This window comes from Calypte anna, unplaced genomic scaffold (genome assembly GCF_003957555.1).
Source record: "Calypte anna isolate BGI_N300 unplaced genomic scaffold, bCalAnn1_v1.p scaffold_86_arrow_ctg1, whole genome shotgun sequence".
Classification (NCBI taxonomy): Eukaryota; Metazoa; Chordata; class Aves; order Apodiformes; family Trochilidae; genus Calypte; species Calypte anna.
Genome location: NW_022045534.1, coordinates 680,237 through 707,416, shown reverse-complemented (window position 1 = coordinate 707,416; position 27,180 = coordinate 680,237). Strand labels below are relative to the sequence as shown.

The 27,180-nt window shown below is 57.5% G+C and overlaps 1 protein-coding gene across 1 annotated transcript in view; it reads right to left on the bottom strand.

Annotated features, from left to right (window-relative positions):
• The window catches only part of RAB10 (RAB10, member RAS oncogene family), a 47,133-nt gene extending 31,600 nt beyond the window's left edge, over positions 1-15,533 (bottom strand). The window contains exon 1 of the mRNA XM_008505989.2: positions 14,950-15,533. Coding sequence (XP_008504211.1) covers positions 14,950-15,076 — 127 coding nt within the window. The 5' untranslated portion in view covers positions 15,077-15,533. The remainder of the gene's footprint in view (positions 1-14,949) is intronic.
• Between the last annotated feature and the right edge of the window lie 11,647 nt (positions 15,534-27,180).

Below are 27,180 nucleotides of genomic sequence, written 5' to 3'. Positions count from 1 at the left end.
GCCTGGCCTCTTCTCTGGGGACTCACCCACATATTCACCAGGGGATCCTCACCACTGCTCCCCAGTTGCCTCACTGGAGCTGTCCCAGTATAAGATCCCATTCCATCTGCAGCCAGCAGCCAGCTCAGAGCTGAACAGGAGTGTCCAGAGTCTGCAAGGTGCAGCACTGCCAGAGTGAAGGGCACTTTCCTGACTTGAAATCCTTTTTGAAGTGTTCCCATTTCCCCTCAAATCAGCAGCCAAGCCATGAGCATGCAAGCTGCCTTTGTGCTCCAGCTCCTCTCCAGGATGCACATTAAATCCAGGCCGAGACGACTTCCACTGCACCCAAAATGGTTTCTTTCACTTGAAACCTCCTCATCCCTCCTTCTTCAGAGCTGTATTAAAAACACAGACTACCACCAACACCTTAATTCTGCAGCAAATCATTACAAAATGCAGTACTGCTCCGAGAAACTCCTTAAAAGCACTTGGGGGGCAGTAATGAGTAATAAATAAGAGCAAATAATCAAGGCCCCAGAGGTGGTGTGAACTCTGTTCATCCACCCACCTACCAGCTCTGACCTTCTGCTCCTCCACTCCTCCTGTCACCTCTGTTTTAACAACTAAACCTCTTCAGACACAAAGCCTGACATCTCTTTTGTTCCACTTTACACCCCTACAACACAGAAAAAGCCACAACCTTGCTGCTGCACGCTGGATCCCTGCAGACACAAATCTTTACCCGAGCTGGAAGACAAGGGTTAAGACTTCTCCTTCTTTTTTGAAAAAGTGACTAGTTATGTCCACACATTTAGGGCTGGGGGGGCTGTAAGGAAGCAAACAGGGAAGAATTCCATGAAGCTGCTCCTCACTGAGAGGCTCTGTTCAGATGTTTAGCAGAATGATTACAAGGTGAAGTCCTGTTCATCCCCATACCTGGAATTAAAAGCAGCAAATCCAACCCATCAGAAGGTAGGGAAGGCACCACTACCATTCAGCAGAGCTGAGCTCCCTCAAACCAGCACTGCCTTCACTCAACCATGACATGGGCACTGATTTACTGAGAATTTCTCCACAGATCTTGACTTTCAGCTCCCTTACCCCATCTACTGCATGCATTTAAATACTGACCTGTCAGAAAGGCAGTAATGGCATTTATTTGCTATGATTGGTACAAAATACAGCAGGTAACACCTCCTCCAAGGGATGAACCAAGATACAGGAGCTTAAAACCACTGATAATTAATCACTTCAGTTCCGGAGTCCCCAACACCAGAAGGACACAGAGCTCCTGGAAGGTGTCCAGAGCAGAGCCACTCAAATGCTCAGAGGGCTGAGCACCTCCCTGGGAAGCCAGGCTGAGGGATTGGGCTTGTTCAGCCTGGAGAAGAGGAGGCTCCCAGGGGAGCTCAGAGCAACCTTCCAATATCTGAAGGGGCTCCAAGAAAGCTGGGGGAGGGCTTTGGACATGGGGGGGTAGGGAGAGGACAAGGGAAATGGGTTAAAACTTGAAGAGGGGAGAGTGAGGTTGGAGATGAGGAAGAAATTCTTAAATTTGAGGCTGGTGAGAGACTGGAACAGACTGGAAGCTGTGGCTGCCCCATCCCTGGCAGTGTCTCAGCCCAGGTTGGATGGGGCTTGGAGCACCCTGGGCTGGGGGAGGGGTCCCTGACCATGGCAGGGGTGCACTGGGGGGGCTTTCAGGTCCCTTCCCACCCAAACCACTCTGTGGTTCTATGACTTTGAGGTGCCTGACAGGAGGGCATAAGGAAAGGTGTCTTGATGAACTGAAGCTAAATCCAGCAGAGCTCAAACAGGGGAGGGGACTCTGGGTGAGCTCTCACTGCCCAGCTGTGCCCATGAACCCTCCAAGGGATGAACTGCTGAGCAGAACCTCAGCCAGAACAGGGCCGGGTGTTTGGGGCCTGGGTCTGATCTCCTGGTTTTGATCTGAGAAGCAGCACTCCCCAGATCAGGGCCTGGGCAAAGTTCAGGAGATAACCAGGGCAAGGAGCATTTCCCAATAAAATGGATGCAGGCACCAGGCTCTGGACATCAAGCAGCACCTGTTTCCCCCAGTTAAGAACGTGACACATTTGATCTCAGCTCAGTTGCTGTGCTCCAAGCACAGCTGCCAGGAGTGCTGGGTGCAGGGACTCTGCCTTCCACACCAGGGAGAGTAAAACTGAGATCACAGAACGGGGTGGGCTGGAAGGGGCCTTAAAGATTGAGATCCAAGACCCTGCATGGGCAGGGACCCCTCCCACAGCCCAGGCTGCACAAGGTCTCATCCAGCCTGGGCTGAGACACTGCCAGGGATGGGGCATCAACAGCCTCCCTGGGCATCCTATTCCAGTGTCTCACTACCCTTGTGAAGCTTTTTCCTCATCTCTAACCTAAATCTCCCCTCTTTCAGTTTCAAACCATTTCCCCTTGTCCTGTCACTACCCCCTCTGGTGAAAGTCTTGTGAAAGTGATCTGGAGATCCCAGGCATTGGCAAAGACTCAGAGAGCCTTCTCACACTTGGTGGAAGCAGCCTGCCAGGTAAGGCAGGGACAGAAGGCATTTGCAGGGCAGAACCAGACACAGAACCTTCTCACCCTCTCCTCCCCAGCTGCCTTCATCTCCTTTACAAGCACTGATGCAGGTTCTGCCTCCTGAAGCCCCAGTCTGAGTTACCCAGTGCCTGGTAACACAGCACCCCGAGGGCTGAGTGCCCACAGGAGACAAGAGATCCCCTGGCCAGAGCCCCACGGGATCTCTCTTCACTCAGCCATATTCCTGCCGTGCCAGGAGCTTCAGAGCTCATGTGAAACCACACTTCAGATTCTTATGTAAAAAAAACTAAAGGATTTCTGCTCAGAAAGCAAAGTGAAGTTCCTGTTGCCACCACCTCCGCTGCCACCAAAGTCCCCAGGACCAGGCAGGGTCTCCACACAAGCAGTGACTTCTTCCAGAAAAAAGGAAACTTGATTATTTTGTTATTCCAGCAGCTCAACCTTCCACAAGGCTCCCACAAACAAAACAAAAGAAAATGAACAAAGGAACTGTTTTACTGATGTTTTATGCATACCAAGAGACAAAGGAGACAATAAGGTTTTTATTCACAAGGTAGTAAGAGGGGGAACAAAAAGGAAAGGAAGCTGCAGCAAGAAACAGGACTCACTTCAGAGTTCTTCCCGTGCAGCAATCAGCTCAGCTCAGATAATTTCAGGTTTGAGGGCTGATTTAATTCTCTGCCATTCCACCTTTCATTTTCCAACACACTGAAGAAGGTTCTGGCTCTGGTAGCAGAGCTCTGCCAGCCAGACATTACCAGAGAGGGCACCACAGGGAGCAGCCCCTGGGAACCCCAGCACCAGCCAAGCCAGGTCCCATACCTAAAACCATGGGAGGGAAAGGTCTGGTCCACCCACAAATTCACAATTAACTGGAATTCTGCCCTACATCACCAAGGATGTGCACTAAGGCAGCTCAAGCACAGTGCCTGCCAATTCAATGGGTTCCAGGCATGTCTTAGCCCACTCATGTCTATTTGTTAGCCAGGAAATAAACACAGCCCAGGGATCTGCTCTCCATGTAAGCTGCTTCTATTTATGAACCAGAAAATCTGTCACTTCTTGCTGTAACTGGAATTTTTGTCATTATGTGCCATAAAAATAACACTGAAGTTAACCCTCACCCTGGCTGATGCTCAGTATATTGGCAAGGTAGATAAATTAAGATAAATTAAAGATAAATTAAGGGTTGGGGACTCCCTCAGCAGCAGCAGCAGCAGGGACTGGGTCCTGCAGAGCATCATCAGATGCAGCCACCTGAGCTGTCACAAACTGAGGGACCCAAAGGGGCTGGAGAGGTGGGCAGGGAGGAACTGAACCAGTGGGCAGGAGCTGGGGGTGCTGCTGGATGGAAGGACACCCAGGAGCCAACAACGTGTCCTGGTGGCCAATGGCATCCTGGGGGGCATTAGAAGGGGGTGGTGGAGAGGGGTTCTCCTCCCCTTCTACTCTGCCCTGGTGAGGCCACACCTGGAATATCGTGTCCTCAGTTCCAGAATGATGGAGTGGAACATCTCCTGGTGAGGAAAGGCTGAGGGGGAGCAGGGGCTCTGCAGGAGGGGACTGAGGGGACCTCATTGGTGTTTGTGAGTAAAGGGGGAGTGCCAGGAGGACAGAGCCACCAGGCTCTTTGTCATGTCCAGTGACAGGACCAGGGGCAATGGGTACAAACAGAAGGCTCCACATAAATAGAAAGACTTCTTGACTGTGAGGATTGCCCAGGGAGGTTGTGGAGTCTCCTTCCCTGGAAACATTCAACCCCCCCTGGACATGTCCCTATGGGACCTGCTGTAGGTGACCCAGCTCTGCCAGGGGGATTGCACTTGATCTTTCAAGGTCCCTTCCAACCCCTGACATTCTGTGATTTCTGTGATAAATGCCAAGAAGTTCAAAGGACCCAGAAGCTCTCTGCCTCCTCAGCTTCCCTAACCATGACTTACTGCAGAGCAGAAACCCAGATCAGTTACTTCTTGTCTCAGAAATTCAATGTTCTTACTGCTGGAACTACCCCAGAACAGGAGGAGAGACCATCACCTTGGTTTCAAACCAGGAAACTTGCTGGAACACCCCCTCTGGGCTGAACCCACTGGCCTGTATTTGATTAGGTTCAGTCCCACCAGCAAATTAAAAGACAAAATGCACCAGAACAGCCCCCAGGCACTACACAAGGGTGTCAAACTTCTTAACAGCAAAACTGAGGAGATTCTGAGCAAAACTGAGATTCTCCAGTTGCTGCCCAACAGATTCCTGAGGTTTGTCTGCATGGTGCAGTCCAGGTTGGAGAAATGCAAGTGTAAGGCTGGGCAGGCTTCACAGGAGGTTTCCAAAGGCTTGGCAGCTTCATGAGGGTCTGGGAATGTCACACTGGACTTTTTCTGATTCCTCTGGTGAATCAATCTCCAAGCCACTGAAAGGACTGCATGTGCTTGTGACTCCTGTGGCTGGCAAAGCAGGTTTCTTCCCTTGCAAACAGGAATTGTTGCCATTGCTGATGCCAGCACCCTAAACCCAAGCTCCCTACCCCTCACCACAGGGGCAGCAAGGGAGGTTTTGTCACTGTTAGCAGGAGAGTTGCACTCAACAGCACTGCAGCCTGAGATCCCCTCCCTCTGCTTCAGGTTGGAGATGATTCCCACTGGAAAAAAGAGGGAAATTTCTGACTCTTGAGGACAGACACTGGAATGGTCTCCCAGGGGAAGGGGTGGATTCCCCCACTCTGGAAAGTCTGAAGTCAGCTCAGTGGGTGCTGGGCCATCTCACATCAGTATTACCAGAAGGGCTGGAGCAGGGGTTCCTTTATGTCCCTTCCCACCTGGCATTCCATGATTCTCTGGGAAGCTGTGAGCCAGTCCTCTCTGGGTAAAACTTCAACAGGGACTTGCTGGTTAAGGACACACCTCTTGTTTCCTCTGCAGACTCCCAAGAATGGCATTGTGTCTAGTGCTAAATATAGCAAACCTGGAGCTCCAGCAGCACAGCTCAACACCTGTGGGACTGAGGCTGCTGCCATCTCATTTAGGGTTTCCAGTCACTGAGTAACAACTGACACACACACCCCAATACCTCGGGTTCAGAAAAAGCTTTCAGTTATGAACCTTTCAGCATCAAGAAACATCCTCCACAGTCACAGCACAGCAGCAGGGATTGATCTTTGGTTTAAACCAAGTTCTAGGAATCCCTAAGACAATTTCCATACCTCCAGCTACGTGGCACAGAAGTTCCTCCAACTCCCTACTCCTGGAGGAGATGAAGTACTGAACTACCAGATGCTTCCACCCAGCCTCTGTAGCTTCTCCAGTGGGTGAGCAGATGAACAGCAGTGCTGTCAAGCTAATCAGCAGGAAGAAGATTGAAGGGGGGAAAAAAATGCCCTAGTGCTGCTGCAAGATTGCCCCAAAGCATCCCATCTGTCACCAAGTTAAGCACCTTTTTTTAGCCACCACTGCTACTGCCACACTCAAACTGAAAGAGCCTGAAAAACAGGAATTACACACCTTGGAATAGGTGGGAAAGAAAACCAGAAGAATGTCACACAACACACCTGTAAAATATAAGGCCAAAAGGCTTGTTTGGGTTAAGTTTGCAGCAAGGCTCAGAATGGGACAATGGGAAGAGCTGTGAGGCCACCAGCAACTCCTGGTTTCAATTCTCCTGGATTAAACTCCTTTCCCTGTGCACTGAAGGGAGGCAGGAGCACAGCCAGCAAAGGCCCTGCATCCCACATCCCTTCTGCAGCAAAGCATCTGACTACAATCTTGTTATAAAATTCCCTTGGCAACCTCTTGCCCCCAGCAGCTGTGGCTGCCCCATCCCTGGCAGTGTCTCAGCCCAGGCTGGATGGAGCTTGGAGCACCCTGGGCTGGGGGACAGGTCTGGATGGGAGCAGATGGTCTTTAAGGTCCTTTCTACCCAAATCATTCAATGATTCTGTGAAAATCACACCAGGATGTCCATGGGAAGAACGAAGGCTGGAGGACAGTTCCACCACTAGCTGGACCAGCAGCACCACAGGTAACACAAGCTGCAATCCCCCAGTGACAGCAGCTCTGAGCACAGAGGAGCTGCAGGGAGTTTGGCAGCAGTGCTGAAGCTCCTGCAAAGCTGGGTGAGAACCTCACCTGGAGCAAGACATCACATGCCTGCCTTATCACTTCTTGCTTCTGCCACCTCAGAGCCACTTTCTCAGCAGCTCTGTACAAAGCTGGTGCCTTCACCCAATGTTGTGAAGATCAAAAGGAGACTTCCAGCAAGAACTTCTGGACTGTAGTGCTTTTGGTCAGATCCAACTGCAAGCCCTGGGATTCAGAACCCCAAACCAGCTCCTGTCCTGCTGCCCAGAACCAACAGTAAGAGCAAGGCAGGCTGGGGAGCATGGAGCTTGAGCTTCTAACATCCCAGCCCAGGCCAGGTTAGCTGGGGCTGCCTGGAGGCTCTTCTAGAAGCATTTTATCCATCCCAAGGCCAGCAATCCCATCACCTCTCTGCATGTGCTTTCCAGCCACAGATCACCTTCATCACCATGTCTTCCAAAAGCCCAGGTTGATTTTTTCCTCTTGTGACCACTTGCTTCTAGCCCTCAGCAGCAGCCTCAGCAAACACTTGGGATCTGCACGTGGGCAGCCCCATGCTCCTGGTGCTCCAGGTGAGCCAAGGTCCCTGTGGCACATGGACACCTGACACACCTGGAGGTTCTGAGCCCCTCCATGCAGACCCCCAGCACCACCAGACTTCCCAGAGAACTCATTTCTGGTCCCTGCTGTCCCAGACACAGAACCACAGGATGCTCTGGCTGGGAAGGGACATCTCAATGCCACCCAATCCAACCAGGCTGCACCCTGAGACACTGCCAGGGATGGGGCAGACCAGGGGCTCAGCACCCTCACCCCAAAGAACTTCTCCCTGATGCTTAATAATTGAACAGCTGAAGTAAAATCTAAAATCAGCTTTACATTAGAAGAGTGAAACACTGAGCAGACCAAGGTATGACCCAACCACCCCAGAGGGCTGGGGAGCTTCTTACTCAGGGCCAGCACACATCGTGCAGGGAGTGTGGCCATGGAGCAGGCACAGGAGTTTGATGTCACAAGCCAGAGGTGACAGACCTGTCATTAAAGCCCAGCTTTACTGAACCTTTGATGGGCCCAGAGACCAAAGAGCAGGGCAGGAAGCGGTACCGAACCCTGCTGGGAAATGGGTGAGCTCCTGAGGTGGTACCACCACCTCCCTGAAGGGTTCTGAAGCTGAGGATGGTGCTGATCACAGCCCTCTTGCTCTGCAGTGCTACAGGACACAAAGCAGCACCACACCAGAACCACCTCATGGGTAGCACCCCCAAACCCAACAACTGCCTCAGCACGTCTGGTGTTGGGACAGCTCACAGACTCCACTCTGGAAAGCATCCTTTGAGGAAAAAGCTGTAGAGGAATGGATGTCAGTTTGAGTTTTCCCATTCTTCATGGCAATCAAGCCAGCAGGCAGCTCCTGGGGAGCTCTTAGTCAGGTTTTTGGGGTGCTTCTCCAGGCCAGGCACTACAGAACAGCCCCAGCCCCAGTGGGAAAGCAAGGCTGGGTTGGTTTAGCTACAGGGAAGAACAAAAACTTGCAGTTCCACCCACACAAGACTCCTGGTTAAACCCCCACAGGAAAGAACAAACCCCCACAGCTGAGTTGTACCCACACATGGAACAGCCAAGACCTGCAGCTGGGGTCCCTCTCCTCTTCCCCAGAGCCAGGCAGGAGTTCCCAAACCACGGGGCATCTGACAAAATGTCACCAAAGATGCCATGCCCCCTCCCAAGGGTCACACCAAACCCCCCCCCCATGGTCAGCAGAGGTCACTTCTCAACCCCAGGTGGGATGATGTCCCCTTACAGAAGCAGTCTCCTCCCAGACACCATCCTTCCCCAGATTCTCCTGCTCTGCCCTCCACACTGCTGCTAACAAGCAAGAACACGCTGCCCTTCCCCAGCTCCAGCAAGGAGGAGGACAAGAGGAAGGAGCTGCTGGCAGCTGAGGGGTGGGAAGGGCCCACACCCTGCTCCCCAGGGCTGCCAGGAGCTGTGAGTGTGCCCTGCCAGGACAGAACCCCCCAAAGCACCCCTGGACCCCAGGCACCAGCATCTGCTCAGCACCACCTCAAACGTCCCCTTCAACATCAGGTTATTAGTTTGATGCCCCCTGATGAAGCATTTCTCAATAGATTGCCAAGCCATTCTCTAATTAAACATCAGTATTTGCTTTAAGGGCAGAAAAGAGGAAGTGTTTTCCCAGGATCAAGAGAGGAGGGTACCAGGTGTTTGCTCTGAATGAGGCAAGCCAACAAGTCAGGAGGGAATTAACTTCTCTGTATCCCTTAGTTGTGCTGATCACCCACCAAGGCACTGAAAAGCAGCCCTTGCTTCCTGAAATGAAGGCTGCACCCCTACTCATCAGCTCCTGGGCAAGTTTTCTACCAAAGAGCATTTAATTTGCTCTTGTAAAGTTAAAGAAAAAAACCACAGATCATTTCATAGAATCACACAAGGAAGAAGCTCACCCAGTGCCACCCCACAGCCTCCCTCTGACAGCCACAGGTCTGGGCTCCCAATCTGAACCACTTCACCCAGAAAAACATCAGCAGCTTCACCCCCTTCTTTGTCTTTGCTGAACTGGGAAGTTCAGTCCTGCCTCTGGCTTCACTGGAGCAGCCAAGCTCTGCACACTCCTTCCCATTTTGCCCCAGGTTTTCTGCTGGTCCTTAGCACCCTCAGCTGTCAGTCCCAGCTGAACACCAGTGTCCTGTCAGCACCAGGACAGGCAGCTGGGCTCCCTGTCCCCTGCCACCACCCCACAGCTCTGGGCCTGACTCAGGAGCTCAGCAGTGCCCTCAGCCTTCACCAGCTGCTTCATGGCCACAGGGAGAGGAGCAAACCCAGCTGAGGATTTCTTCATCCTGGGCAGGAGGGAACTCGGGGCCTCCAGCAACGTGGGCTGGTGGGAGGGGTCCCTGCCCGGGACAGGGGGGTGGGAACTGGATGAGCTTTAAGGTCCCTCCCGATCCAAACCATTCTGTGATGCACATCAGGCCCTGGCACCGCTGCCAAGAGCTTTCTGTCGTGGAACTGTGACCCTAAAAATGACTTTTCAGTCCAAATGCCACCTCTCTGGGTGTGTTTCCATGTCCCCAGATGCACTGTGCACTCTGCCAGTACAGATTTATATGGTAATGTAAGAAGCCAGAGCAGGGAACGGGTCCAGCCCAGCTGAAAGAAAATAGCTATGTTATAAAACAAGGTTTCCAGCTCAGCTCCCCACCACCCAGCCATGAACAGCCCCAAACACCTCAACAAAACCACCCCAGTTCACTCTGCAGCCTCCTCCTGGCTCTCCCACAGACAGAGCTGGGGAGAACATCTCTCTCCAGGCCCAAGAAGAGAATCTTAGAACCACAGAATGGTTGCAGCTGGAAGGGTTAGAGAGACCTGAAAGCCCCCCCAGTGCCCCCCCCTGCCATGGTCAGGGACCCCTCCCCCAGCCCAGGGTGCTCCAAGCCCCATCCAACCTGGGCTGAGACACTGCCAGGGATGGGGCAGCCACAGCTTCCTTGGGCAACCTGGGCAACCAGGGGCTCAGCACCCTCACCCCAAGCAATTCCTCCCTCACATCTCATCCCCAGCTCCCCTCTCCCAGCTCCAAACCCTTCCCCCTTCTCCTAGCCCACTCCAGCCCAGCCAGGACATCACCTTATTCCAGGCCACCACTAACCCATGTCCCACACCTGAGAATCACAGAATGCTCATGGCTGGAAAGGACCTTGGAGATCACCAAGTCCAACCAAACCATTTCTCCCTCCCTCCCTCCCTGCCCAAGATCTCCTCTCCATCTCCCCTCTCCCAGCTGCAAACCCTTCCCCCTCGCAGGCTCCCATCCCTCCAGGCCCTTGTCCCAAGTCCCTCCCAGCTTTCCTGGAGCTCCCTCAAGATCCAAACCAAAGCTCTAAGTTGGCTGCTGCTCCTCCAGGCCAAGCAGCTCTAGATGGAACCCCCAGCAGGTACTTTCTTTCCCAACTTCTCTGCAAGCCCCAGCCAGCTCAACAGCTCACTTCACAGCCTCATTTCAGCCCAGTTTGGTCGTTTCCCCACAACTGACCAAGTTTTCCCCATTCTCCACCTGGGACTCCCTCCTTCTCTGTATCCACAGGTATCCACGGGCAAACAGATCCTCACAAGGTGCATGAAGAAACTTGTACCTGCTGGCTTTGGTATTTGAGGGATGATTTTAAAAGATTTCACTGCCCCAATGTGCCACAGTGTAAAGGTTTCAGAACAAGTGCTCAGCCATTCACAACCACATTAGTGAAAGTGATACCTTACACTTTAATATTTTACTTTATAATAATCCAATAGAAATAACAAATGAGGAAAATAAAAAAACCCAAACAACATAATCAGACAACAGTTACCACAGACCTTTGCATTTAAAGCAAATTCAGTTGTGCACACTCCCAGCACAGCTCTGGCATCAAGACCTTCTTCCTGTGGCCAGAGCAAAACACAGAGTGATGAAAACCCAAAATCCTAAGGTTTGTTTTGTTTTTCTCTGCCTTTGGATCTGCAGAGCTGCAGTCAGGGAGGGCCAGAAACAGCACACAGCTGCACATCCAGTGGGGGGTAAGATCCATGCACACCCTTCCCTACCCCAGTGGCATTGAGAGGGAATCTCACAGGGATTACACAGCCTTTGTTCTCCTGAGAGCATCACCAGAGGTAGTCAGACTTCATGGGAAAACATTTTTGTGTGAGTGTGTGAGTGTGTGTGTGAGTCACCAATTTGCATTTTACTTAGTCAAACTCCAGCAATTACCATGCTCGGGTTCAGGTTTGACATTCAAATGTTGAGACAGGGATCTCCAAGAGGCCCCTCCCTGCCTGACCCTGCCCAGCTCCACCACCACTGCCCACACACCAGTTTTCAGTGGGTGCCCTCAAGCTGTCAGCAACCTGACACAGCAGTGCAAATAAAACTAAATTAATACTGAGGAAAATCAAGATCTGGAGTGTCCATTGACTGGGAGCTATTTATACCCACATTTTTTATCATAATAAATAGATAAATAAAATTGCTGGTAGCATCAGTCAGCACTAAAATCACAAGTTAGGGAGAGAGGAGGCCAAGCACCAGTTCATTGGAGGAGCCTCCAGTGCTCAGGCAGAGCTCACCCAACAACTGAAAAGGCCCCAGAACTTCTCAAAAAAACCCAAGACACCACAAAAAATGACTCCTGCACCAGAGCACCACTGCAGAGTTACTGAAATCCAACGTGGTTTGTGACAGACCCAGCCTGCTAGGGTTCATCCCTCCCCACCTGAGCACAGCAATGCAGCACTGGAGGACACGGCCCCTGCTCTCCCCAGGGAGGAGGTGAGGATGACTTAGGGATTCCTGCAGGAGAGCCACCTGGATTGTGTACAGCACCTCTGAAATCACTCACACACACCTCATCCCATCCCACAGCTCAGCTGCTGCCTTAGCAGGAAATCCTTGGATCACAAATGCTGAAGAGCCCCACAGCAGATCACACCTGTAGTGAGTTACACCCACACTGCCACCAGGCTCCAGCAGTCCCACAGCTGGGTGAGGCTGGGCACAACGTGAAGGAAAAATGGGGTTTGTGTCTCCCCTTCCACCCACGGGTGAGCCTTGGGTTTTTTACAGAGTGAACACACGAGCTCTACAGACCCAGGACAGCACCAGTGGTTTGCAGACCCACCTTTTCCAAGGAAAACCAGGAAGAGTGAGGCAGTCCCTGGAGCTGGAGGCACATTTCACCTGCCTGTCCCAGGCCTCTGGTGGAGCTCAGCACAAACACAAAAGGATGAATCACAGCTGCCACCTACGAGTTGGGTGTTTGATGTACCCCAGGAGAGCTCCAGCCATCAGCTGGTCACCCTCCTGTCACCTCCTGCCCACACAAGGGCTTTGGCAAGACCATTTCCTCCTTGCTACGGGTCACAGACACCACCTGAGGACTTTCCTGGAACTCTCCTCTTTCTGGCTGCAAAACCAGCCCAAACTGAGCAGCTCTGAGCATCTGAAAGTGCTTTGCCAACAAGGACAGAACCCAAAAACCAACCCAAACCCCTCCAACGATTCTGTAAGAGTGCTGTGGCAGCACTTGTCCCAGCAGGGGACAGCACCTTTGGGAGCCCCTGACTGCCACTGCTGCAGCAGAGGAGCACCCAAGGAAGTCTAAAAACTGGGGGAATTTGAGAGAACCAATTCTAAGGCAAATCAGTCCTTGTTTGTTGTAGTTCCCTGCAGAACAAGTAAGTGGCTGAGTGTTTTAACTCCCCCTTCAAGATTTTGCCTTGGTGGATGGGCTGCTTTTGACCAGGTGCTAATGAGGAGTGTCCCTTCCCACTGGCACTGCCTGCAGGGACACTTCCCAACCACATTTCCTCACCCACCGACTGCAGAAGAGCAAAGGAAATGAGGCAGCTGAGCCACCTCTGGGCAGCCAACACCTGGAATTCAGCACCAGGAGCAGAAACCACCTGTAGCCCAGGGAGTGGTGAATCTCCCCAGGAAGACACAAGTCTGACACACCAGCAGTCACCAAGTGCTGCTCCCAACTCCCCTGTCCAGGCATCCAGCTGAGAACTGAGGGAATAAAGCTGGATTTCTGCTGTGCTCCCCAGCAGTGAACACCTCCTGGCCTCAATGGGTGTTCAGAAATCCACTCTTGCTGCCAGCCCTGAGGATATTCTGCTTTAAAACCCCAGAACTGCAGTGAGGCTCAGCAAGAGCTACCAGTGAGATCACCAGACACTGAAGTTTTCCCCAGCCATGTACCCACTGACTTCTCAACCCAAGACCTGGGCTATTTTTAACTCTGCAAATTGCAATAAAGCTCCCCAGCAAAGTGGGAAAGCAAAATGTGCCATGTGATCAGGGGGAGGGTTTGCCAGGCAGGGCAGAATTACAACCAGGGCCAGGGCAGCCAAATCAAAGCAGCCTGCCAGAGCCAAGGCATGTGAGCTGGACAGACAAGATTAAGTGACTGTCACACCACACACACCCCCCCAAAATAATTAAAAAATCAAGTCAAACCCCTGAGGCCCAAAGGACTTTTAGGCAACAACTGAATCCTGACAGTATTTGTCCCAAATGTGCATTGTTTCACTTCAAGTCACCCAGAGGTTGCTGCAGGAGGTCTCTTCAGATCTTGCAGAGCAGGCTGCAGTTTTTAGGGTGACGTTTCAACACCAGTGAGGAAGTGCACAGGGGTGCACCAGGATTCACAGTCACAAGCCACACACTCCTCCCCTCAGCAAACAGCATTTAAAGGGATTTAAATCAAGCACAAAAGCCAGGCCCAATTCAAATGCCCCCCAACCAATATTTCTGTTGTTGTTCTGGGTGTGTGGTAGGTATGTGCCCAAGGCAGAGCAGCAAGGGGTGGACTCAAATTGCCAGAGCCAGTATCACGAGAAGGTCAGAAGCTGCTGACCCCAATTCTTCATCTGCAAACCCAAGGAAACCAAAACCCCTCGGATAAAGGCAGGGAGGAAGGAGGTGAGGTGCCTCACGGGGCAGGCTGACTGAAAGAGGAAAGCCCAGGAAAAGCCAGAGCTCTCCTTCACCGTGCCAAAGGAGCTGCACACCGAGGAAGGGCTAAAAATCAGCTCTGCCCCAAGCCCCGGCGGCTCCCTGGGGGAGGCAAGGGCAGAGACCTTTGTTGGGTGAGAAAACGGACCCCACCCAAAGTGCAATCATCGCTGCTAAAGCCACCTCGGCAGCGGAAGGATGGGCACAACCCCACCTCCTCCTCCTGCCTGCGGGGACCGGAGAGCCGGCGGTGACGGAAGGAGCCAGGTGGGACGGGGGGCAGAGGCTGCCAACCCCCCCAGCACCGAGAGGGAGAAGGGAAAGGGTCGCTCAGGGTCACCGAGGAGAGAGGCAAGCTAAACAACACAAAATAAAATAAAATAAACGCAAAACCCACCAAAACTGCTGCGCTGAACTGCGGAGAGCAAGGACCCATCCTGCCCTGCAGCAAAGGCGAAGCCGGTGCCGGGTGTGACCGGGGAGAGGATTCCATGTGGAGCAAGGAGGAGAAAGGGAGGGAGGGACAGGGCGTCCCTGGGGACACCGAGAGGCAGGGGCTGGCACACGGGGAGACACAAACCCCAGAGCTGGTACAGCCCCCCGGGTACCCCCCCAGAGCAGGAACCCCAGGCTGCTGGGGGGGGAAAGGGACCTTAAAAACCCATCATTGCCACGGGCAGGGACATCCCCCACCAGACCGCTCCGAGCCCCATCCCACCTGGGCTCCAACACCCCCAGCGAGGTGTGGGGGGAACGGGGACCCCTCTGTAAAGAGAGCCCTGGGGCAGGGACCCCCGGGACCGGGGGAAGGTAAAGACTGACCGATGGTAGAGATGAAGGTGGTGTTGAAGGCATCGTCGGAGAAGCGGAAGAGCACGCAGGTCTTGCCGACCCCCGAGTCGCCGATGAGGAGCAGCTTGAAGAGCAGGTCGTAGGTTTTCTTCGCCATGGGGAGGCGCGGCGGAGGCCGCCGCCCGCTCCGGCCCCCGGCTCACCCCTTCCCCCGCCGCCGCCCTCGCTCACCGGGCTCCCCCCGCACACCTCAGCCGGGCAGCACCGGCCGCAAACCGCTTGGGAAGAGGAGGCGGAGGGCGGCGGCGGAAAAAACAAAAAGAGAGAGGAGAAGAAGGAGGAGGAGGAGGAGGAGGGCAGAGGCAGAGCAGCAGGAGGAGGAGGGGGCCCACAAAATGGCTTCCTGTGGCGGGGCGGCGTTCTGCGCGCTCCCCGCGCCGCCACGGGCCCTCTGCTGCTCCTCACGGGGAGGCGACGCTGCTGGGCCTCATAGCCGGCGGGCTGGCTGTGCCGCTGGGTTGGGGTTCGGGTCCGGTTCGGGTCCGGTTCCGCGCTGCTCTCCCGCAGCTCCTCACTGCACGGAACAGACGCCTCAGGGAGGGAGGGGGGGGGGGGGGTGCGCGCACGCACGCACTGACGTCACCGCGCAGCCGCGCGCCGCAGCGCCCACACCCCCCGCCCCTCCCGTCCCGTGGTGACGACACCGCCCGCGCGTGGGGGAGGGAGCGCAACCACGCGAGGCGGCCGGCGGAAGTCCCGCCTCCTGCGGCGCCCGGCTCTGATTGGATGAGCCGCCTGTCAATCTCGCCTCACGCTCACTCTCTCTGCCACCCCTCCCTTACCGCCGCGGTGACGTCACCGGAGAGCAGAGCGCCCCCTGGCGGCGGGCGGGAGAGTGGGGCAGCGCGCGCTCACAGGGACCCCCCCAAAGGGACCCCCCCAAAGGGACCCCCCCATAGGGACCCCCCCACAGCACCCATAGGGACCCCCCAAAGGGACCCCCCCATAGGGACTCCCCCACAGCACCCATAGGGACCCTCACAGGGAGCCCCCCACAGCACCCATAGGGACCCCCCCAAAGGGACCCCCCATAGGGACCCCCCCCAGCACCCATAGGGACCCCCCCATAGGGACCCCCCCATAGGGACTCCCCCACAGCACCCATAGGGACCCTCACAGGGAGCCCCCCACAGCACCCATAGGGACCCCCCCATAGGGACCCCCCCATAGGGACCCTCCCACAGCACCCATAGGGACCCTCACAGGGACCCCCCCATAGGGACCCTCACAGGGACCCCCCACAGCACCCACAGGGACCCTCACAGCGACCCCACCACCCATAGGGACCCTCACAGGGACCCCGCCACCCACAGAGACCCTCACAGGGACCCCCCACAGCACCCATAGGGACCCTCACAGGGACCCCCCTATAGGGACCCCCTCATAGGGACCCTCCCACAGCACCCATAGGGACCCTCACAGGGACCCCCAACAGCACCCATAGGGACCCTCACAGGGAGCTCCCCACAGCACCCATAGGGACCCCCCTATAGGGACCCCCCCGCAGCACCCACAGGGACCCCCCTATAGGGACCCCCCCACAGCACCCACAGGGACCCCCACAGGGACCCCCCCACAGCACCCACAGGGACCCTCAAAGGGACCCCCCCCACCCACAGGAGCCCTCACAGGGACACCCCCATAGCACCCATAGGGACCCTCACAGGGACCCTCAGTCCCCCCAGTGACCTCTCCTGGGCCCAGCAGCACCCCAGGCCCCTCAGAACCCCCCCTGCACCCCTTGCTGCCTCCAGGACCCTCCCCAGGCCCCGCTGTCCCCAGGCCCTGATGCCCCTCTCCCCACCCCAAGCCCCCCAGGTCCCCTCCCTGCACCCACCCAAGGCCCCATCAGAGCTTCCCAGGCCCTGGAGGGCACTGCCACCCATGGGTGCCTGCCCTGGGGACTCGGGGTGCACCAGGGCTCAGCACCCCAGGCAGGGACTGCCCGGCCAGAACCGGGGAGCAAGAGGCAGAGAAAACCTTGGGCTGGGAGGGGGTGAGACTGCTCTGGGGAGCTCAGCTCCTCCTGGGGATGCCATGGGCAATGAGACCTCGGGAGCAGAGGGACATGGAGAGGGTGGAGAGTGTCCAGAGAAGGGAATGGAGCTGGGGAAGGGGCTGGAGAGCAAGGAGAAGGGGATGGAGAGTAAGGAGGAGGGTCTGGAGAAGATGGAGAAGGGTCTGGAGAAGATGGAGAGGGTCTGGAGGAGGCCAAAAGTTCCTCTTGTCCCAGTCACAATTCCTCCTGTACCTCCTGTGGCAGAGCTGCAGCAGCCACAGCCCTGAGGCTGCAGCTGGGAGAGAACTTCAGGAAATGGTGAAACTGCCCAGGAGCAGCTGAGGGAGCTGTGGGGGAACTGAGCCTGGAGCAAAGGATGAGAAGGAGATGGAGGGGCTGGAGAGTGTCCAGAGAAGGGAATGGAGCTGGGGAAGGGGCTGGAGAAGATGGAGAAGGGGATGGAGAACAAGAAGAAAGGTCTGGAGAGTAAGGAGGATGCTCTGGAGAAGCTGGAGAAGGATCTGGAGAAGTTGTGAGGAGCATCTGAGCCACTTGGCTTTAAAACCAGGAATGTTCACCCATGGAAGAGTCCAACCTGCCCACTCTGCACTGATTCCTCTCTGCAGGGATCCCTCAAGGTGCAGGAGACCTCGGGGTGGGGAGGCTGAATTTCATCCTCCAGCACCAGAAGGAGATGGAGGGGCTGGAGAGTGTCCAGAGAAGGGAATGGAGCTGGGGAAGGGGCTGGAGAAGATGGAGAAGGTCTGGAGAAGTTGTGAGGAGCATCTGAGGGAGCTGTGGGTGCTGATCCTGGAGCAGAGGAGGCTGAGGGGAGACCTTGTGGCTCTCTGCAAGCCCCTGAGAGGAGGTTGGAGCCAGGGGGGGTCGGGCTCTGCTCCCAAGGAAGAAGGGATGGGACAAGAGGAACTTTTGGCACACCTCAAGTTGTGCCAGGGGAGGTTTAGGTTGGAGCTGGGGAAGAATTTCTGCCTGGAAAGGGTTGTCAGGGCCTGGCCCAGGCTGCCCAGGGCAGGGCTGGAGTCCCCATCATGCCTGGAGGGGTTTCAGAGCAAGCCCTGGGGATGTGGGGATGAGGGACATGGGGTGGGGGTGCTGGGGAAGGGTTGGACTCCATCACCTCCATGGTCTTTTCCACCCCAAATAATTCCATGACTCTGGATCCCCAGGCTCACAGCTGCCTCACACCCCCAGCAGAGGCACAGACAACCCAGCAGCTCCCCGGGTGTTTGGGGTGCTCCCTCCCAGCTCCTGCAGGACTCACTGGGGTCACCACTGACCCACGAGAAATGCCCCATCCCCAGGGGCTGAGAGCAGGGGAGGAGCTGCCCCCCCGATCCCGGCTTTGTCTCTGCAGACACCCAAGTTCCATCCCGGTTTATTCCCGATTTCCCAGCTCCCCAGTCCCGCCTGGGCTGGCACCAAACCCCGAGCCCTCCCCAGGGTCCTCTCCAGAGCTGACACAGCTGCAAGGAGCAGGAGTTTGCGGCTCCACCAAAGCACCGCTTATTTTTAGTGCTTTTCCGGATCAGCTCCCAGGGCCTCCTACAAAACCCTTCCTGTCCGCGGAAGTGGGGAAAAGAGGAGGAAAAACTCTGGAGGAGAGCTGAGCAGGCAGCGCGGTGCCCCGGGGCAGGCAGGATCGGCCTCTCCCCCTCCCCGTGGGGTTATCCCTGGTGTTTGCACCACTGCTCACAAGGACCTCTTGTCCCCCAGCCTGGGTTGTTGGACTCCAACGGAGTTTATCTGGAGGGATCCCCTGGGAGGAAGCAATCCAAGGTATCCTGCTGCAGAGCAGATGGACTGCTGGCCAAGAGGCTCTGCCGGGTGTTGGATCCTCACCCCACGCAGGAGAAGGACAGGACATCCGTGGGGGTGCTCAGCATCACTGAGGGACACATGCAGTGAGAAGGGGGATGGTTCTCACCACTCTCCCCACCTCATCCCCCCATCTTTCCAGGGGTAATTCCCCCGTCAGGATGAGGTGGAAGAGGAGATCCCTGAGGAGCCAGCAGAGCCCTGAGCCCGGGTGGGTCGCAGCCCCTCCACGGGGAGGGGGAAAAGTGAATTTAGGGCAACCAGGTGGAGGGACTGGAGCACAGATCCTATGAGGAGAGGCTGAGGGAGCTGGGGGTGTTGAGGCTGGAGAAGAGGAGGCTCAGGGGAGACCTCATCACTCTCTCCAACTCCCTGAAAGGAGGTTGGAGCCAGGGGGGGGTTGGGCTCTTTTCCCAGGCAACTCTCAGCAAGACAAGAGGGCACAAAAGGTCTCAAGTTGTGCCAGGGGAGGTTTAGGTTGGAGATGAGAAAGAATTTCTTTCTGGAGAGGGTGATCAGGCATTGGAATGGGCTGCCCAGGGAAGGAGTGGATTCTCCGTGTCTGGAGATCTTTCCAAAGAGCCTGGATGTGGCACTGAGTGCCATGGGCTGGGAACCACGGGGGGAGTGGATCAAGGGTTGGACTTGATGAGCTCTGAGGTCCCTTCCAACCCAGCCCATTCTGGGATTCTGTGATTCTATGAATCACAGGAGGGTTGTGCAAGAGCAGTGGGGTTTGGGGAGGCTGCCTGGGCCACGCTGGTGACTCAAAGCCTCTGTCACAGCCGTGCCCACCCCTGGTGCCCGCAGGGCTGGAAGGGCTCTTTGTCACCCAGCCCCAGAGCAGCTTTGTTCGCTCCAGCTCCTCTCCCAGCCCAGGTTCCGAGGTTCCGCGGCTCCACAGCCACCCTGGGAAGTGCTACTGACACCGGTTCTGTTCCTCACCTCCAGTACTGGGACACCTGCGGCTCCCACTGCTCCAGGAACAGCTGGAACCCAAACCTTGTGTGAGGACAAGAGCCCCAGCAGAGCCCCAGGGCCTCGGGGTGCTGGCTGAGGAGGAAGAGCAGAGGCTGGGGTGTCCTCCCTGGAGCTGCACACCCCGTCCTGCTGAGCACTGACCTGGCCAAACCCGGAGATCTGAGCCCCAGACCCCCCCTGCCTGCCTGTCTGACTTCACTGCTGCCACTGAGGCACAGGAACTCCAAGTAAATAAATATCAAACTGAACCCAGGAGCTGGGGGGTGTTTTGAGACAAGCCTGGAGAGCTCAGTGTAAGAAATAAACCCCAGCAGAATGATGAATTCCTGAGGAGGGGCAGTAAACGTGGCACAGGGAGGGTCCCCTCCACCCTTTTCTCTTTTGCAGAGTTGCAGATGTGGTGTTGGGTCTCACCAGATTTCACAGCCACCCCCCTGCTTCCCACTGATCCCAGCAGCTTCCCACAGGCTGATGTTTGGAGCAGGTCCTACCAGCACCAGGGCTGGATTTTACCACTTTGGATCATCCATCCATCCATCCATCCATCCCAGGTCAGGCAGCCCATGGGAGGAACAGGGAAGGCAGCTCCATGTCCATCAGAACCACAGAATGGGGTGGGTTGGAAGGGACCTTCATGTCATCCATTTAATTTAATAATTTAAATTAAATTAATAATGAAATTAACTTAATGTCACACCTCCCCCAGCCCAGGGTGCCCCAAGCCCCATCCAACCAGGGGCTCAGCACCCTCATGGTGAAGAACCCTTCCCTAACACCCAGTCTGAATCTCCCTCCCTCGGGTTTCAATCCATTCCCCTGAGTCCTACCACTACCCCAGATCCTAGAGAGTCCTTCACCAGCTTCCCCGTCAGGATATGGGATCCTTTAGGATACTGGAAGGCCACAATAAGGTCTGCTCAGAGCCTTTGCTTCTCCCCACCTCTCGGGGAGGTGCCTTTGTCCTGCATCTACCTTTCTGTCACTCCCGTTTCCTTTGCTCCTGGCATTGCAGCCATTGTCCCCTTGAGGAGCTGGCAGCACCCTGCAGCACCCTGCAGCACCCTGCCAGGGACAGAGGGACTGGGGCAGCACCTCCAGGCACCGGGACGAGGATGCAGACAGAGGTCGGGCAGAGCCTTTGGCACCAGAACCACGAACGGCTCCGATTTCTGCAGAGTCACCGCGGCTCAGCTGCTGGGGAGGGCAGGGCTGGGACATGGGGACAGGCATGGGGACAGGCAGGGGGACAGGCAGGGGGACAGGCATGGGGACAGGCAGGGCTGGGACATGGGGACAGGCAGGGGGACAGGCAGGGGGACAGGCAGGGGGACAGGCAGGGCTGGGACATGGGGACAGGCATGGGGACAGGCATGGGGACAGGCAGGGCTGGGACATGGGGACAGGCATGGGGACAGGCAGGGGGACAGGCAGGGGGACAGGCAGGGGGACAGGCAGGGCTGGGACATGGGGATAGGCAGGGCTGGGACATGGGGACAGCCATGGGGACAGCCATGGGGACAGGCAGGGCTGGGAGCTCCCCAAGGGCTTTCTGCCCTCCCAGCAGAGCCTTTCCCTCTCGGGAGGTTCTGGTCCCAGGCAGGGGGTGGGGAATGGCAGGAGCTGAGCTGGGTCCTGTCCCTGCTTTCTCCTCCCGGGCTGGTCAGCAGGGAGCAGAGCAGCCACCGGGATGAGGGGCTGGGAGGTGACAGTCACCCACTCAGTGCTTCCATCCCACACACAGAACCCCAGCACCCAGGGCCCTCTGAGCAGGCACCACCTCTGAGTCCTCCTCCTGTGTGGAGCTGCTGCAGGGCAATGCCTTGGGTGGGAAGGGACCCTAAAGCCCCCCCAGTGCCCCCCCTGCCATGGTCAGGGCCCCCTCCCCCAGCCCAGGGTGCTCCAAGCCCCATCCAACCTGGGCTGAGACACTGCCAGGGATGGGGCAGCCACAGCTTCCTTGGGCAACCTGGGCAACCAGGGGCTCAGCACCCTCAAATTCAAGAATTTCTTCCTCATCTCCAACCTCACTCTCCCCTCTTCCAGTTTTTACCCATTTCCCTTCTCCTCTCCCTACCCCCCCGTGTCCAAAGCCCTCCCCCAGCTTTCCTGGAGCCCCTTCAGATATTGGAAGGTTGCTCTGAGCTCACCTGGGAGCCTCCTCTTCTCCAGGCTGAACACCATCAGTGATCAGTCAGTAATTACCTACAGGAGAAGAGGAAGCCTGAGTCCCAGGATCCACGTGGAAGACCCTCCCTGTGCACAGTGGGGATTTATTCTGCTTACAAAAGGGTTCAGAGGGATCCCAGGGGGAGGAGGGGGAGCGTGGGAAGGCCCCAAGCAGTTGGTTTGGGCTCTGCCTCTTCCCATCCCATCCTGCCAGCAGCTGCTGAAAGCCTTTAACCCCCGAGCAGCCACGCTGAGCTGAAAGCCTGCAGACCCCCTGTGCCCACCGACCCCCCCTTGTCCTCACCCCCCACCAGAGCTGGGTGGCTGCAGAGCTGTCCCTGGCTGAGCTGGGACGTGGTTTGGGGGTGGCAGACAAGGGGCATCAGGGAGGTGTGGGCACGAGTCACCCCTGAGCCACCCAGCCCTGCATCCCAAGGGATTGTCCTTCTGGGGAGGTGTCAGGGGGTCTTCTCCCCCAGGGCAGCCCCAGGAGGGGCAGAGCAGGAGCTTTGGGGGTCAGATCAGCACCCACCGGGTGTTCTAAAGGCTTTGGGGTGACCTGAGGGAAATGGGGACTTTCCTCCTGCTGTGGATGGGAAGATGTTGGTTACAGAGGATCAGCACAGGGATCCACCCCAAATCCAGGCTCTGAGCTGTGCCCACCCCTCCAGCTCCCCTCAGGTCCATATGGGGTGAATCTTCCTCCTTACTCTGTTCTCCATCCCCTTCTCCAGCTTCTCCAGCCCCTTCTCCAGCTTCTCCAGCCCCTTCCCCAGCTCCATTCCCTTCTCTGGACACTCTCCAGCCCCTCCATCTCCTTCTGATCCTGAGGGGCCCAGAACTGACCCCAGGACTGGAGGGGATGTGGGGAACCCCAGGAGCCATTTCTCCCTCCCAGCCCTGTCCAGGGCCTCTCTGGGCACAGGGTGGCTGAGGAGGAATCTGCAGCGTGGGTTGGGAGGATTCAGTCGGAGCCAGCAGCTCATTCCCAGATATTTTTTTGCAGAAAGAGCAGAGCTGGGAAGAGAGGAGCAGGCAGAGGGACCCCAGTGCTCCACAGGCTCCTCCAGTGGGTGCATCCCTGGGAGTGCTGGTGAGCTGGTCTGGGGGGGAGCAGCCAAATGCCCACGGGACCCCCGGGATCCTCCCAGGAGCCAAGAGAAAGGTGGGAGTGGGAAGGGGGAGCAGTGGGGACACGAGGGGATCTGATCTCTCAGCTGCTGCCAGAGGTGGGGACAGTGTCCCACGGGGATGTCCCTTGTCCTGCCAGGCAGGACAGGCTGTGCTCCAGGGCTGGTCCAGCTGGTGCCAGCACCAGTTAGCCAGACCTCAAGGAAAAGCTGTAAGGAATGTCAGCCTGAGACCCTCTCCCTGCTCCCAGCCTGTGTCCCTGATCCCAACCCATGTCCCTGCTCCCAGCCTGTGTCCCTGATCCCAACCCATGTTCCTGGTTCCAGTCCATGTCCCTGCTCCCAGCCTGTGTCCCTGATCCCAACACATGTCCCTGCTCCCAGCCTGTGTCCCTGATCCCAACCCATGTTCCTGGTTCCAGTCCATGTCCCTGCTCCCAGCCTGTGTCCCTGTTCCCAAGCTGTGTTCCTGCTCCTCACCTGTGTCCCTCTTCCCATCCAATGTCCCTGCTCCCATCCTATGTCCCTGCTCCCAACCCACATTCCTTCTCCCATCCTAGGATGGCCCAACCACCACAGAAGGAAATGAGATGAGGAGCTCAGGGTCCCAAGGGTGGCAGTGTCACCACCAGCTCCAGCCCTGTCCCCTCCCTCCCACACCAGCCCAGCTCTGGCTGACACAGCTCTGGGAAACCTGAGCCCTGGAGCAGATGATGGGAAGGACATCAGAAGGTCCTTTGCCACCCTCCTGCCAGGTGCCTGTGGCCCATCTGTCCCTGCTGCCCCCATGTCCCCTGCTGTGGGTGCCAGCTCTCTGTCACTGCCACCCTCGTGGGCACGTGGCACCCTGGGACCCAGGGGATGTCCCGGGACAGGGACTGTCCTAGCAGCTGGTTGGGACATGGGGCCACACCACCCCCCACCCCCTCTGCCTTCCTCCCGGCCACCCAGGAGGGCTGGGAATTGCCTTCTTTGCCATTTTGTCAGCAGTTTTTTCCAGCCTGGAGCAGAGCTTGGCTGAGCTTCCATGGGAGCGTGGGGGATTCAGGGGGACACAGCCCCACCCCACCCCATCCCATCCCATCCCATCCCATCCCATCCCACCCCATCCCATCCCACCCCACCCCATCCCATCCCATCCCATCCCATCCCATCCCATCCCACCACATCCCACCTCATCCCACCCCATCCCATCCCATCCCATCCCATCCCATCCCATCCCATCCACCCCATCCCATCCCATTCCACCCCATCCCATCCCACCCCATCCCATCCACCCCATCCCATCCCACCCCATCCCATTCACCCCATCCCATCCCACCCCATCCCATCCATCCCATCCCATCCCATCCCATCCCATCCACCCCATCCCATCCCATCCACCCCATCCCACCCCATCCCATCCCACCCCACCCCATCCCATCCCATCCCATCCCACCCCACCCCATCCCATCCATCCCATCCATCCCATCCATCCCATCCCACCCCATCCCATCCATCCCATCCCACCCCATCCCATCCCATCCCATCCCATCCCATCCCATCCCATCCTGACCACAGCCAAGGTGACAGTAACAGGATGGGGTCCCTCGCACCAGCCACATGGGCAACCCCAACCCACCCCCCCTGTGCCTGGGGACCACCAGTGGCCAGGACAGGGTGGCACAGTGTCCCAGAGATGACCGCAGTGTCCCCGTGGTGTCAAGCTGTCCCAGAGATAGCTGTGGTGTCCCAGAGGTGACCACAGTGTCCCGGGGTCAGCCATGGGGTCCCAGAGATGGCAGTGGATGGACAGTGTCCCGTCTCAGTGTCACCCCTGGGTGCTCAGCCCCCCCTCAGCTGTGGCACTGATGCTGGCATGGTGCCAGGGAGGGGGCAGCATCCCGGGGGGGCCATGGAGACCCTCGGGTGGCATCAGGATGGTGTCCCCTCCTGGGGACCCACTGGGGAGCCCAGGGGACAATGTGTCACCTGTCCCCACTGCTTTGGGGGCTGCTGTGGGGCCCTGTGCCCCTTAATGCCCCTGCCCACACCCCCCGGGGCTGACAGGAGGGGCACACGGAGGGGCTGCTGTCCCCCCTGTCCCCACCACCCTGGGGACAGCCCTGAAATTCAGCCCTGAGGCCACTGGCCACCAGCAGCATGCACTGGTCCAGTGCTGACACCTGTGGGCAGGGGACTGTCCCTCCATGTCACCCTGCCCTCCATGTCACCCTGTCCTCCATGTCACCGTGTCCCAACAAGTCATTCTGCCCCTACCTGTCACCCCATCCCCGTGTCACCCTGTCCCTACAGGTCATCCCATCCCAACATGTCACACTGTCCCTTCCTATTCCCCCCAACATGTCACCCTGTCCCTCTGTGTCCCTTTGTCCCTGTGTCATGTCACCTCCCTGTCACCCCCGCCTGCCACCACAGACAGCTTTGAGGGGCTTTGGGGCCGGGGGCTGTGGGGGAGCAGGGTTAGGGACCCCTGAACCCACCCACCTTGGGGACATGGGGACAGTGCCACCTGCACAGCCCGGGGGGACCGGGGGGGGGCAGCCCGTGGGGGTAGAGCAGCACTGACCCCTCCTGGGACAGGGCAGGACACATCCCCCACACCAGCCCCTCCTTCCACCCTCTACTCTCTCATCTTCCCTTAACTCCCCCATCCCTTCTCCCTCATCCCTCCACAGTCCCCCTATCCCCTCGCCCCTATTTCCTCCTTCCCCCCCTCTATTGCCCCCTCCATCTCCCTCTCCACTCCCCATCATTTCCTTCCCCCTCTGTATCCTCCCTCCCTTCCTCCCTCCATCCCTGCTGCATCCCCTTCCCTCCCTCTCCATCCTCTCTCCATCCCCCCCTATCACTTCCATTCCTCCCTCCATCCCTCTCCATCTCCTCCATCCTCCTCTTCATCCCCCCTCTGTTATCCCCCCATCTCACCCCCATTCCTCCCTCCATCCCTGCTGCATTCCCCTCCTTCCCCTCTCCTTCCCGGTCTCCATCCCCCTCCCACCCTTGGGCTGTGCCTTTGTCACCCTAAAAGCTCTTCCTAGAGACAGAGGAATTGGGTGGCAGGCGGCTGGCCTGCACCCAGCATCCCACTCCTGCACCCTGCATCCCACTCCTGCATCCCAATCCTGCATCCTGCATCCCAACCCTGCATCCCAGTCCTGTGCCCTGCATCCCAGTCCTGCACCCTGCATCCCAGTCCTGTGCCCTGCATCCCACTCCTGCATCCCAATCCTGCACCCTGCAGTCTGCATCCCAGTCCTGCACCCAGCATCCCAGTCCTGTGCCCTGCATCCCAATCCTACATCCCAGTCCTACATCCTGCAGTCTGTATCCTGCATCCCATTCCTGCACCCTGCATCCCGATCCTGCATCCCGATCCTGCACCCTGCATCCCAACCCTGCGTTCCAATCCTGCATCCTTCACCCCACCCTTGCACCCCGCCCCCCAATCCCTCATTCTTTATCCCACAGCTCCCCCCTCTCCCCAATCCCTCAGCCCTCAGCCTCCATCCCCTGCCCCCTCCCCGCCGCAGCACAAAGCGGGGACTGCAGCTCCCGGCGTGCCGGGCGGATCCGGGGCGGGGGCGACCACGGCCAAACCCCCCCGGGCCCTGCGTGTGCGGGGATGGGGAGGTGGCCGCCAATCCCCGCCCCCCCTTCATCTCCCTCTCCCTGCTAGTCTTTGGGGGACGGGGGTCCCCCCAGTCACCGCCCCCCTCCCCATTTCCCTCCCTGCCGTGTTCGGGGGGGGGGGCGGGGGTCCCCCTAATCCCCATCGTCATGTCCCTCCCTATCGGGTGCGGTGGGGGGGGGGGGTGTCCCCTTAATCCCCGCCCCTATGTCCCTATGTCCCACCCCTCCGTGTTCTTGGGGGGGTCCCTTAATCCCCGCCCCCACGTCCCACCCCTCCGTGTCCGGGGTTGGGGGGTGGCTGTTTACCCCCATTCCCCGCCCCCCGCGTCCCTCCCTGCCGGGTGCGGGGGGGGGGGGGTCCCTCTACCCCTCGCCCCTCCCCCTGTCCCTCCCCGCTGTGTTCGGGGGGGCCGCCCCCAGACCCCGCCCCGCAGCCGGGGCCGCGCTGCCATGAGC